Here is a 13,550-nt window from a genome sequence, read left to right as displayed (position 1 = left end):
GGTCCGGGTGGTGGTGGGTTTTCGAAACGCCAACAGCACCAAACAGCCCAAAAGGCACAGCACACAAGCCAAGCTCCGACGCGCGCGAGCCAAGCTGCTGAAGGTCAAGCTCGATTACGTCGTTTAGAATTTTTTCGTGCTACACACGCGCGCCTCCCAAAAAACCGCAAAAAAACCCAAGACGCGCTAGCGAAACGACGAACCCACCTGACTCGATGGAGCGCAAAACAGAGGGAAAGAGACATAGGGGACGTTGGAAATAGCCACCTTCTTGCGGCCGGAAAGGGGGTCTCTGAATAAACGACTGATGATGATCACGCACCTTTAGGTGACGCGCACGAGCAACTTACAAAATAAAACTTAAAGCAAAAAAATGCCACTTTCAGAAACCGACCAATCGCTGGGTGTTTCTTTGCATGCTTTTTGTTACGTTCTTAAGACATCCTAACCCCCTAACTACGAGCTCCGGTTGGCACCATTTACCCTGCGATCGAAGATCGGTGACACTTCCAGCATCGTTCGCTCGAACTCCTGCTGCTGGAGCTTCATCTTTTCCTCCTGGATCTTGATTTTGTCGCGGTACTTGCGCGGATTGGTCATGTTGGGGCCGGTGCCGCACCTGGCGGTGCTGCTGCCCAGCACCTTTTCCACCGCACTGGACGCAATCTTGAGGCGACACGGAGTGGCCCTCCTTTCGGTTTGCTGCTAACGGAATGGAGGCGAGTAGGAGAAGGCTTCTCACACAGACACCACCCAGTACACCACTGCTATTGCTTATCAAGATGTTTGCTACACGCGGTGTGGTTTACAAAACGAACGTACTGAAAACAACTTCCACAGTAGCACACACTAGTTGCAAACTGTAACTTTTGTAACTTTTTACTTCACTAAAACTGCCACAGAGGGAGGCTAAATGCTCTTAAAACAACACTTCCTCCTTCTACACATAAACATGCATAAACGTCTCCTTATTTCTTAGAAACGCAAACTTCACTATCTTCAGATCACCAAATAATAAACCACTTGTTATACGCAATATTATAATATTATTCAAATCAGTTGCTAAAATCGACACTCTGCCGCACACGCGCGCTCTTGCTCGTGTACGCAGTAGAGGTTAGCTCCCGTTCCGTGAAGACGCCAGAATTGAATGAAACGCTGCTCATCCACTCACAGCTCGGTCGGTGTCGGTGCCCCGCCGCTCGGCTCAGGCCACGAGATCAGCTCAACAGTGCTCAACGCCCCGAGTGGAACTCACCTAACGATCTAACAGAGCGCAGAGAGCGCTGCGCGATGTAACGCGCAGCCGTCCGGCGGCGGCAAACGACCAAACAAACAACATAAAGCGCGAGAACTTTTGCGGCAACGTTTCGCACCGAATTCATGGGCCGGTTACTAACACCAACCAGACCAGAGAAACCACCACCACCCGCCATCGACCCCTCGATGACATACATTCTTGTCTGACCCGGTCCCCCGGGGTCCGTTTGCTCACTTAATATGCGCGCGATTAATGCGTCTCGATCGGTCTCGGGCGAGTCTATTGAGTGGTGTGTCTTTGGAGGAGCACAGCACGGGGGCCAGCCGCACGGTTTCCGGATTCCAGCAGAGAGTGCTGTCTAATGCGCAGGGTGGTTGGTTGCACACTTATGTCTGGCTGTGTGTTTGTGTGTGTCTGTGTTGCTATGAGTCCGCGGTCATCGGACACCAAAATTGATCGCGCGCGTGCTTTTCGCGAATGTTCAAATTCAGGTGTGTCCAATACGACGATTCTCTCTTTCTTCTCTGTATCTCTCACCTGATGAAGCAGGTGAGCAACAATTTGAGTGTGACTTCTTAACACACACACACAAACATCTAACCCATTGGGAAGGGAGTCTTTGCGCGTTTGAATATGTTGCCGTTTCAACGCGAACGAACACGGCGACGATGCGCAGCACTGCGTGGATCCCTATCGAGCAGCGGATCGGAACCGCATCGAGGCTTCGATCACCCGAGGCTTTAATGTACCAGGCGCACTCCTCTCTTCAGCTTCTTGCTGACGCCATTGGGTGGTGTGTGCACACGCGCTTAAATATTTGAACAAGCCGTACAGTCCGGCTTCGGCAGGGCTCGTTTTTTTTCTTTTCTTCTTTTGGTTCTTTTCTTCAAACGGAAAAGCTCGCGCAGGGGTTCCGGAGAAACGACGATCGCCCAATATGGCGAAGAAAACAAATAAAATGAAGTTAATTGTTTTGGATGATGGTGGAGTGTTTGCAGAAGGGTGTACTAGGCAAGCAATGTTAGAGATCGGAATGATATCTACGCTACATCTCTTCGTATATTGGCTGTGGCGGAGTTTGCAAAGCGCTTTGCTTCGCTGTATCGCTGATAAGCAGTTCGAATCTGCCATTTGATCGATCTGGTTTGAGGTATTTTAAAATAGCTTGTTACAGGGGTTTTACTAATGTTTTTTGGTTGGTTTCCAAATGTTTTTTTTTAGATTCTTCCCACGATTTATTTGATGTTATGCAGATATTTTAGATCATTTGTATTGAATTTCAAAGGTCAATAAAGTAAGAGAACGATTTAAAAACACATGGAGAATGCAATAAGCCGTGAAATGAATAAGCCATGAGGAATTATAACCAACAACCAAAAAATCATGGGAAACCCTATACAACGTTAAACATTTACTGGTTGGTTATTGGTCACAGAATCAATGATCTTCAAAATTTCAACTAAACTAAACTAAACATTGTTGATATCGTGATCATTCTGATGACTAACAACGTTCATATAAAGTCAGACCGTGTCGATTCTAGTGATGTGCTCTCTGGAGCGCACCCACGACTCCGATCCAACTCCGGCTATTGTTAGTCCAATTCCGACTCCGGCAAAATCGAAACCACTAATTCTGCCCGGAGTCGGAGTCGTTCGAAGTCGTCCGAAGTCATACGGAATCGTCCATTCCGGTCGACTCCCATGGACTCTGGACAACTCTGAATGACTCCGACTCTCGTCGACTCCACTCGACTCTGGCCGACTCCGGACGGCTTCGACCTCAGGGTGACTCCGGGCAACTCCGGACGACTTCGGACGACTCCGGAAGACTCTGGACGACTCCGGACGGCTTCGGACGACTCTAGACGACTCTGGACGACTCCGGACGACTCTATCTCCGGGCAATTCCAGGCGATTCCAGGCGACACCAGGCGACTACGGACGACACCGGGCAACTACGGACGACTCCGGAAGGCTCCGGACAACTCCGTTCGACACTGGACGACTCCGGGCGATTTCGGACGGCTCCAGACGATTCCGAACGACTTCGGGTTGGACGAATCTACCTTCCGGAGTCGGTTCCGAAATTATCGGAGTCGGATCGGAGTCTACACCAGAGTTTTGCCAACTTCATCCATCACTAGTCAATTCCCATATGGACTGTTACAGGGCTAAATTAGAAATTGCTTCGGAGTACTCAGAGTAATTCTATGCATCCCAGGACGTTATAATGCGAATATCTAAAGCGAATTCTAATATAAGGAATTTCTGGCTAATATAATACTCGTTTTTTTTTCAAGTTTTAATGAGTCTTTCCATTGTTGTTAATCTCTTGGCGATCATTGTCGTAAATCTCTATCCACGTTTAAGGAAATACATAGTTTTCCACGAGTATGTTTGATTTTCAGAATGAAGACTAACCTTTTTAGTCTATTTTTAACTTCGGTGGTGCCAATGGGGTGGAATTTGTTATAAATTCCATTTCTTATCAAACATTTGTCCGATCCGTGCGACTGATGCCCTATATCCGTTGACACAGCTGACTATTCGTCAATGGTCCCCTGCGTAACAGATAACTAACAAAATATGCATGACAGAAACACCCCACAAGAGGCAGAAGCTCCGGTGTACGTCAGCAACAGCGATCATTTATCGTGCTCCAAGGAAAAGAATCAAATGTAAAACCGTATCGCCTTGTGACGTCTTTCCTAAATGACAAGATTAGAAAGGGAGATGGAATTTTCCTACACAGTTTTTGATGCATCAGTGACAGCGATGTCTTCTATCACAATAGTAGTGTCACTTCCACCCATTCCCTTACCACCTTCCCTTTCGATGAATGATGAATGAAATGGTGGGGGGCCCCATCACACAAAATTCCTTCACTTTTGTGAATGGAAAATTTGCTCCCCACTTGCTTTTTCACGCGATTATTTTTGTAATGCGCGGTTCGTGAAACGTGCAACTCAAAACACACACTATTCTTGGAACATATGGAACACATACACATACGTCAAAAGCAGGCAGCATCAGGCCAAGGTTACGACGGTGGCGCTAAGCACATTTTCGCCGACAGATTTCTACCACAAGTTGGCGCAAGTGTGTGTGTGTGTGTTTTGGAAATATACTGGTGGTGTTGATTCTCCACCGCTGTCAAACAACTGCTAAGACCCCCCTTACATTCCCTTTTTATTACCCGGGATCACCGCGTCTCAAGCGATAAGCTCTCAGCGTTTTAGCGATTGATAAGAAAGTGCCAGCCAAGAGTCCCAAGCGTCGGAATACAAACACGACCGACCACATTACAACACGATTACTATTGGAAGCGCCAAATGCCATAGAAGTCGTGCCGCACGGTGATAGGACGCCATAGAAGAAATCCCCAAAAAGAATTTAACCAACAAAAATGAGACGCTATTTTTTCCATTGGTTTCGTTTCGAGAATCTTCCCCCAGGGACTAGAGCATACGCCCCGCAATTATCGCTAAGAAACCAGCTGATACTACGAACGGTGGCGAAGCCAAATTAAGAACGGTCTACCTGAACAGCGCATCATAAAGCCAATAAATTCCAACCGAAAGGGCTGGATCAACAATCCACGGAAACAGCAGCTAAGCAAGGGGGAAGCAACGGAAGCATGAAGAATTTCGTATGCACGATGGCAATTCTCGCGAAATGCCACGACTTCCGCTCCGAAAGACTCAAACACGTACCCCCAACACACCATTCCTCCGTTCCCACGGTCGATCAGTTGCGGCAGCAGAGTGCCACGATAAGCGCAATGCGATATTATTACAACCCAATAGGCCCCCCATCGGAAAGCGACCATAAAGGGCTAAGGCTACTAGGCCGTAGAACCATGCAAGCAACAGCACGTTTTTGGGGCGGGGACATAAATGGAATGCACACACATGAACCCAATTGCGCATCTATAAAGTAAATGATTTTTTAAATGCAGAAAAGGAAGGAAATCCAACCACCCTCCGTCCTCTACCGTACAGGCACAATCTCATCCGCACAATTGATAGAGTCGGATCGTTGTGTGGCCAGTCTACCTAGAAAGAGTGGGCCTACGGCGTGAGTCATACCGCGTGCGACTCTACCGATTTTGATACCCAGCGCAGGCTGGACACGGACAAGACCCATGGGTGGGTGGGTGTAGGTTTGATGGATTGGAATTGAGTAGTTGGAGTGAAGAGAAGCATTGCATTCGCGCACGAAGGAGGAAGGTCATAAATTATTAAAATTATATGCACCTGACCTGAAACCCTCCGACTCCTCCAGAAGTCCCCATACCTGAAGCGTACGCAGTAACCAAGCAGTAGAGACCACTGGGTTTTGATTTTGGACCACTTGCGTGTGTGTGTATGGGTTGTGCAGCAAAAGCTCTAAATCTTGATGCTCGTTAACGCGAAATGCACAAACATTATGCAAACGAACGGCGGCATGTGGCAGACATCGGCAATATAATGTCTGGGCACACATGTTGAATATGTTTGCCAACCCACATGCATGTTTTAAATTATTCAAGGTGAAATACATTGAATGTATAATAAGGTTAGGAGCGTTAATGAGGGGAATCACTTTATTCTAAGGTGTTGTTCAAACGCCCGCTTTGATATCGATTAATTTAAATTATATTAAAACTAGTGATGTGCTCTCTGGAGCGCACCCAAGACCGATCCGATCCGACTCCAACTATTGTTAGTCCGATTCCGACTCCGGCAAAATGGAACCACTAGATCCGCCCGGAGTCGGAGTCGTCCGAAGCCTTCCAGAGTCGTTCGGAGTCGTCCGGAGTAGTTCGGAGTCGTTCGGAGTCGTCCGGAGTAGTTCGGAATCGTTCGGAGTCGTCCGGAGTCGCTCGGAGTCGTCCGGAGTCGGAGTGGTTCGGAGTCGTCCGGAGTCGTTCGGAGTCGACCGGAGTCGACCGGAGTCGTCCGGAGTCGTCGAAGTCGTCGGAGTCGTTCGGAGTCGGAGTCGTCCGGAGTCGTCGGAATCGTCCGGAGTCGTCGGAATCGTCTGGAGTCGTCGGAGTCGTCCGGAGTCGTCGGAGTTGTTCGGAGTCGGATTCGTTCGGAAAATGAGACCAAATGAGATGACTCCTAACGACTCCGAACGACTCCGAACGTTTCCGAACGACTCCGAACGACTCCGAACGACTCCGAACGACTCCGAACGACTCCGAACGACTCCGAACGACTCCGGGCGATTCCAGGCGATTCCGAACGACTCCGGATGATGCAGGGCGGACCTACCTTCTGGAGTCGATTCCGAATTTATCGGAGTCGGATCGGAGTCGACTCCGGATTTATGCCAAACTTTACCCAACACTAATTAAAAGTAAGACATACGAACATTACTGAATCGCCTACTACAAGATGCATTACTGCAGCCTGAATGTATGCAATATGGCGCATGGCGTTGATGAATACATTTGCTCACTTTTTTTTTCAATAAAAGAAAGCCAATGAAATGTGGGGTTTGTGACATTTCAAAATATAAAGGATAAAAATGTCACAGTATAAAAGTATATATACAAAAAAAGTACAATACCGAGTGATAAAACAAGATTTTGACGGGTATGTACGACACACTGTCATAAAATAAGTGAAAGACCGGTTTGCCTGTGACCAGTTTAAGTTCCGTCAACATTACACCTTCTTCTATTTTTAGCCTAGTCTGTCTGCCACAAAATCACGAATCTCCACCTCTCCCCGTGTACGGAGAGAACCACCACACACGGGGTGGCACACATGTAAGCAAATGAGTAGAACAATATTTGCACACACTATTTAATCGCTCGCCACTAGCGGTAGTGCGACCCCCAACCGGGTCACAACCGTGTGGTAATGATGAACTGGCGGGGGGGATGGGGAGACTTTTGGCCATTTTATTTGGCACCGTGTCATGTCAAATTGCCCTCGGGCTCAGCACGGGAGCGGGGCGGGAACTATCGCGACGTTTGCTTCCATTTCTACCGCAGCGATTCGCACTCAAAAGACTCGAGACGCCACACAAACCGCCACCAGCGGACTATTAGCTTCCAACTGAGGCTGCTGCTGCTGCTGCTGCTGGCCGTGGGGTGATGATGGGTGTGCGGCGTTCAAAACTCGACCGAAAAACAAGCACGCATAATGAGTTCAACCTGCGCCATATTACTACGGTACTACGGTGCAAACCGGTTTGTAGTTTTGGCAAGCGGTAGCCGATGTAGGATGGTACTGACGAGTAGAACGGCGAAATGTTTGTGCTTCTTGTGTTTATTATTTATTTGCATTTTGAAACACTTTGGAAAAAGGGTTTTTGTGTGGTGCCACTCACTCTCTGTGGCAATCGTTGCAGCAAAAGATTTTACAGAACTTTTCTACAAGACGCAGATTTATTCTAAACGTAAACGAAAAACACTGATGCGCTCAAACGAATTGGTTGCAAAAGGGAACATAATCATGATTGTTTGTAATATAATGAATGTAGAGAGGTATAATGAGCTATGAAAATGGTGAAATTGATGAAATAATCAAAAAATAATCTTTATAATCAATCAGGAAGTTTGAGATCTAGGTGTTACACACTGGACTATAGTTTGAATTTCCGTTCACATATTGACAACACTTGGGCCTTTTACGATACTAGCCAGCTTTTTTATATGGAATTTGACAGTTGGCGGCTAAAATCATGTCAACACTCCCTACAAAAACCACGCACAAAACTAGCCTGAGATTTGTAGCCTAGATTATTTCAGCCTGAATGCTAGAATTAGATTGGAGTACCTGCTCGAAAAAATGTCATAACAAAGTCGTGTTTTTATTTATCCCAAAGGGGCATTCATGAGGTTAGGTGGTGGAATCTACAATCAAAGTGTATGTAGTCCAGGTGGTCTCATAGCATGTTTTTTATAACCAAATTTGAAAATCACTTTTTGACAGGACGGGTGAAAGCTTTTGCTCAAACAAGCTTGCTGGAGACTTGACGAATAAACAAAACATTCTTAAAATCTTCTGAAGCAGAAGCGATAAAAATCAACCTTCTCTATATATATATATATATATATATATATATATATATATATATATATATATATATACATATATATATATATATATATATATATATATATATATATATATATATATATATATATATATATATATATATATATATATATATATATATATATATATATATATATATATATATATATATATATATATATATATATATATATATATATATATATATATATATATATATATATATATATATACATACGTTGGGATAAGCCCACCTGTATACTATATCCACTTTGATAGCTGCTCGAAAACTGTTTCTTCTTCTTCTTTGGCACAACAACCGCTGTTGGTCAAGGCCTGCCTGTATCCACTTAATGAAATGAGCTTGGCTTTCAGTGACTTATTCTTACCATAGCAGGATAGTCAGTCCTACGTATGGGGGCATGGTCTATTCGGGACTAGAACCCATGACGAGCATGTTGTTACGTCCTACGAGTTGACGACTGTACCACCAGACCGGTTTGAAAACTGCAACACAATGCAAACAGCTGACAGGCTGAAATTTCAGCCTACGATCTTAAAAGGGAAAGGGGTCCACTGTTGGCAAGGCTTATACGATACTAGAAATTATCTTTCGACAATTCCGTAATGGTGTCTTACGTCTTAAGTCGTTGTTTACTTGTCTTGGGCGCTCATGCAGTGGAGTACTACTAGATTAATTTTGGCAGATGCAGATGTTAGGGGAATAATTTAGGGATTAGGTGTAGTATTCATTTTGTCTCAGACTCAAAATTGCAAGACAAATCTATTGGTCAATAAATTAATACAGAAATAAATAAATAAATAAATAATAAATAAACTGCCAACAACTTCGAAGCTTTGATTGTTTCTGGAGAAGCAGCTGATGTAACGATGAATCATAAATAAATTTTGCCTGCAAAAATGTATTGCTATAGACAATAGCAGCAAAGAAGACTACTTCAAAATTTGCAAATATATATGCAGCTCGATACCATTCAAGCAAGGAACATAAAGTTCTATCTTTTACCATGCCGATAGCAGCCACTTCTATGCAAGTTGCACCTTATAGTTTGAACTTTTGGAGCCAAATCTCAAATCGTGAATTGAAATCCATTCCGAAATTAGCTTTTAACGTCCACGTTTTTCGAGCTGTTATGGAAATGTTTGAGCAATGCAAGTGTTAGTAGCACTGCTATCAACAGTAATAATATTCAACAGCACACATCGAATCAGTGTTTGATGCTATATTTGTAGTTTAAAAATTAGACAGAGATAAACCAGACAGACACAGAGAGACATGTTTATATGATCAGATTTAACCCTTAATGCAAAAATGCATTATTGAAATACCAACTAAATCAAATCAATTCATAAAAATACATTTCTCCATTTGTAAGACTGAATCGTCGTGTACTGTGCTCCAGAGCATTGCAACACCCCCCGTCTTGGGTGATGCATTTTACACCATTCCTCTCTCGTGTCTGCTCCCACACCTCCTCGCACCTCCCACCATATCACTCTAATACATTCGCTGGCGTGCCTTACCGCGTAAACGTAAACAACACGCGCAAACGCAAAAACGCCAGAGCAACAACAACACGATCACGAACGACAGCAATATATACCGTCATCAGTGTGTGTATGTGTGTACACCAGTGTGTTGGTTTCAATCGGCAGCTTATCAAACCATTTGCACTGGGGGACCAAAGAACCACGCCAAGGCACGACGGAGAGTAGAGTGTGTGTTCGGTTCTCCTCCTCCCTTAAATTCCCGGGGGAGGTTTAACACCCTTCGCCATCGCCAGCTACCTCCTTATCACACACCCATCATATTCCTGGTGCTGTGCGAACTGGACCCCTTCCGCGCGAGAGATCAAACCAACAACCCCCCACCCCCCGCCAACCATCGTCTCATAATCGAAACGCGCGCGCGCAGCTATTGGAGGCCGGAGGGCAGTGTATCACAAACGCGATTGAATTGACATTTGAAGGCGAATGGAACACGAAAGCAAGGAGCTGCTGGCGGCTTACAGGGGATACAGGGGGGGGGGGGGAGGGGGGGCGGTGAGTTACGCTTGCAGCCTTTTGACGCCCCTATCGTGGCCTCCGTCGCTGTCTGTAGTGGTGATGCTGGTGGTGCTCAGGACGCTCAAAGCGGCCCGCCGTCGCCGGCAACATTACCATCATCGCGTCGTGGTTCCCGCTGCGAACATACCCACTGTACAAATAGAACGTTTTTGCCTCTTACTACACGGGCCGGCAGCCAAAACCAAGCAGCTGCTCGTGTTTGAGACAGTGTGTGTGTGTGTGTGTGTGTGTGTGTGTGTGTGTGTGTGTGTGTGTATGAGTTGGTAGAAGAAGTAGTACGCGCCCTGAGTCCGATTTGGCACGGCGCGGCATGGTTTGGGATTTTGTGCGAGCGAGTACCGTGTGTAGTGTTGTTTGCACAGCACAGGAACAGCACCAGCGGACAAGCAACTCGTATGCAAATAACAACCTTACACACATACAGTCTTACCTACTACAGCAACCCCCACAGCAAGGCATCCAAGAGCGCCGAGCGCTATCCACACTGTTCGACTGACACAGTCCCAACATTCGGCTAACATTCAAGTTGGGACAACATGGACCCTTATACAGGGTTTTCCACGAGTTCTCATAGCCGTGGTACACTTAATGAACTCTTTCTAACGTGAAATGAACCTAATGTAATGGGAATTGCATTCTATAGCACTCTTGTTGGACAAATCCAATAGGAATTGCGAAGGAGCCTGTCCAAAAAGGGTGCCATAGAGTCCAATTTCTACTATTTGAAGTTCACTTCCAGTAAGAAAGAGTCAAGGAAGTGTCCCACAACTATGAGAACCCCTGGAAAACCCTGTAAAACACGAGAGCGCACACAAGGAGACACAGGCAGCTTAATGGTTCTCGTGGTTCATATTTTCTTTCCATCCCTACTCCCCAGCCAACAAACCAAACCCAACCCCCCCCCCCCCCCCCGAACCTGAGAATGGTGCTACTTTTCCTTTCGAAATAGCTGTGCATCTCCACCCACCTCCTCTGGGTACGTACAGGTGTGTCTATCAGGGAGATCAGGCACGAGCGTGCACACACAACTACAGGTAGCAGAGATCAGCAGCCAAGATTGCAATGAGCAATCTTCTTAGCCGTTGTTGCCCCTGCATTTCTTTGGTAGTGGAGAGGAGGAGCGTGAGAGAACCGAACGCCACCATGGGGGACTACTGACTGTGTGCGCGCGGCCTGTGCCTGTTGCTGCTACAAAACACGTTATTTATAAATACCGACAGGCACGAACCGTGTGAGCACACATAGCGCCGTGTGTCCCCTCCTCCCGCCGTGTTGCAGCTTCCCCCGTTCTAATGCATACCAACATGGTTCCTAATCCCGGACCGAGTGTGTGTCTGTGTGTTTAGCAAGAAAACGAGTTACAATCCGGTAACGGAGGTTAATAAAACCAACTCAATAATAACACTCGCTGCCGCTGCTGCTGCAAAACCCGCCCCATCCGTCTCTAGTGGCACTAGTCGAACGGGGAGGAGTAGGGAAGGAAGAGGAAGAATTTGCCCCTTCGAAAATGAATTTAACAGCAGGCAATACTAAACACTGCAGATATGAATCTTCATTCATAATTGTACCCCTCGCCTTCGTAAAGTTGTCGCCCTGAAAGGGTAATGCCGCCAGATGGCGCTACCTTTAGTGATGTAGCAGTAGCTTAGTACACCACTGCACCAAACTGTGCTCCGAATTCGGGAATCGTTAGCCGTAAACCTGCAACCGTGCATTTAAAATCCAATTTAAATTAGTGCGATACAAACATCAAATGAAAATTAAATACCCCACACTAACACTGCTGGCCGGGCCACAACTCACAACACACCTTTATTAATCGACCAGTGGAGGAGGTTCTACCACCTCGATCGCATCGGTCGACACTCGATCGACTGTGGTAATTAATGCCTCCCGGTACGATTATCCGATGACGTTCGCATACTTTAGCATCGTTAATTGTAGCTCGGCAAACGGTTTGAGCGTTGGGAAGCGTTGAAACTGTTAGTGCATTGTTGGTTTTTTTCGTTGATCGATTTTGGAGTAGCAACAATGTCTACAAACATCGCCTAATTTTCGCCACCACGCATTGGTTTTAGCGGATAATGTGTTGGTGTTTGCAGCTTTGGTTTTGGATTAAGTGGACAAAAAAAAACCTAACGAGAAACACAAAGCAAAAATTCAGTAGGTAAGCAAAACAACAGATCAAAGCTGATCGATGTCCCTTGGCACCAACGATCGATCGATGCAAACGACTTTTCCATATTGTTAAACGCAGTTTAGGCAAATAGATGGTCTCTAAATATTTAAAAAATATTGTATTTCTTACGAGCCTATGGCTCTAAATCTTTATTTTCTCCATTGAAGATGTCGTGCAATCAGATCCTGGTTTGTGAACTATTTGCTCAATGTTTGCAAAAGGACGATCTGGTTATTCATAAAGTTCACAACTTCTTCAATCAAGAGCAAGAGCAAATACTTTTTCTTCAAATTGAGGACTGAGAATTTTCATGAATTCTAAGCAGGCATGTCTTATCAAGTTAAGCTGAAACGCGATTAATCGAAGCGTTTTACCCGGTACATTTCTTCTTCTTCTTTGGCACAACAACAACCGTTGTCGGTCAAGGCCTGGCTGTACCACTTGTAGGGTTGGCTTCCAGTGACGTTTAGATTACCCCACATAGTAGAATAGTCAGTCCTACGTATGGGGGCACGGTCTATTCGGGGCATGAACCCATGACGTTTGTTGTTTGTTGTTGACCAGATATTGTTAAGTCGTAAGAATTGACGACTGTACCACCAGACCGGCCCCATTTGGCCCGGTGCATTTGGCATCCTCCAAATTAGATCTAATAGAAGGTAAAAAACTAGGATCTGCAAAAAAAATACTCGAACTACTTTATACATAAAATGGCTTTAAAAAAAGGAATTGACAACAGTGGAAAGATCTTTAGGCAAGTTTAAGTGGATGCACAACAAAATGCGTGACCGATTATCCGCAAATCAACCTGGAAAATTGACGTAGGGGAAAGCGGGGCAAAATGGGCATGTGGGGCAAAATGGGCACCCTTTATTTAAGCATTTTTTGACTACAAAGATACTTCCAATGCTCAAAATGTATTCATTAGAGTGTTCTATGAACACCATGTAGTTTTCATAACCCTTACATAACAAATAACTAAGAAA

General features: G+C 45.5%; 1 protein-coding gene across 16 annotated transcripts in view; it reads right to left on the bottom strand.

The window, feature by feature from the left end:
* The window catches only part of LOC1275523 (uncharacterized protein DDB_G0283357), a 43,572-nt gene that overhangs the window by 23,415 nt on the left and 6,607 nt on the right, over nucleotides 1-13,550 (bottom strand). For 2 of the 16 annotated variants that reach the window (XM_061657725.1, XM_314775.5), the window contains exon 1: nucleotides 484-1,263. The exons of the other annotated variants lie outside the window; for them this stretch is intronic. In XM_061657725.1, the coding sequence (XP_061513709.1) occupies nucleotides 484-600 (117 nt within the window). In that variant the 5' untranslated portion in view covers nucleotides 601-1,263. Of the gene's footprint in view, nucleotides 1-483; nucleotides 1,264-13,550 lie in introns of those variants that run through there. 16 annotated transcript variants of the gene reach the window in all.

This window comes from Anopheles gambiae, chromosome 3, assembly GCF_943734735.2.
Source record: "Anopheles gambiae chromosome 3, idAnoGambNW_F1_1, whole genome shotgun sequence".
Taxonomy (NCBI): domain Eukaryota; kingdom Metazoa; phylum Arthropoda; class Insecta; order Diptera; family Culicidae; genus Anopheles; species Anopheles gambiae.
This window is presented reverse-complemented; position numbering and strand designations above follow the sequence as displayed.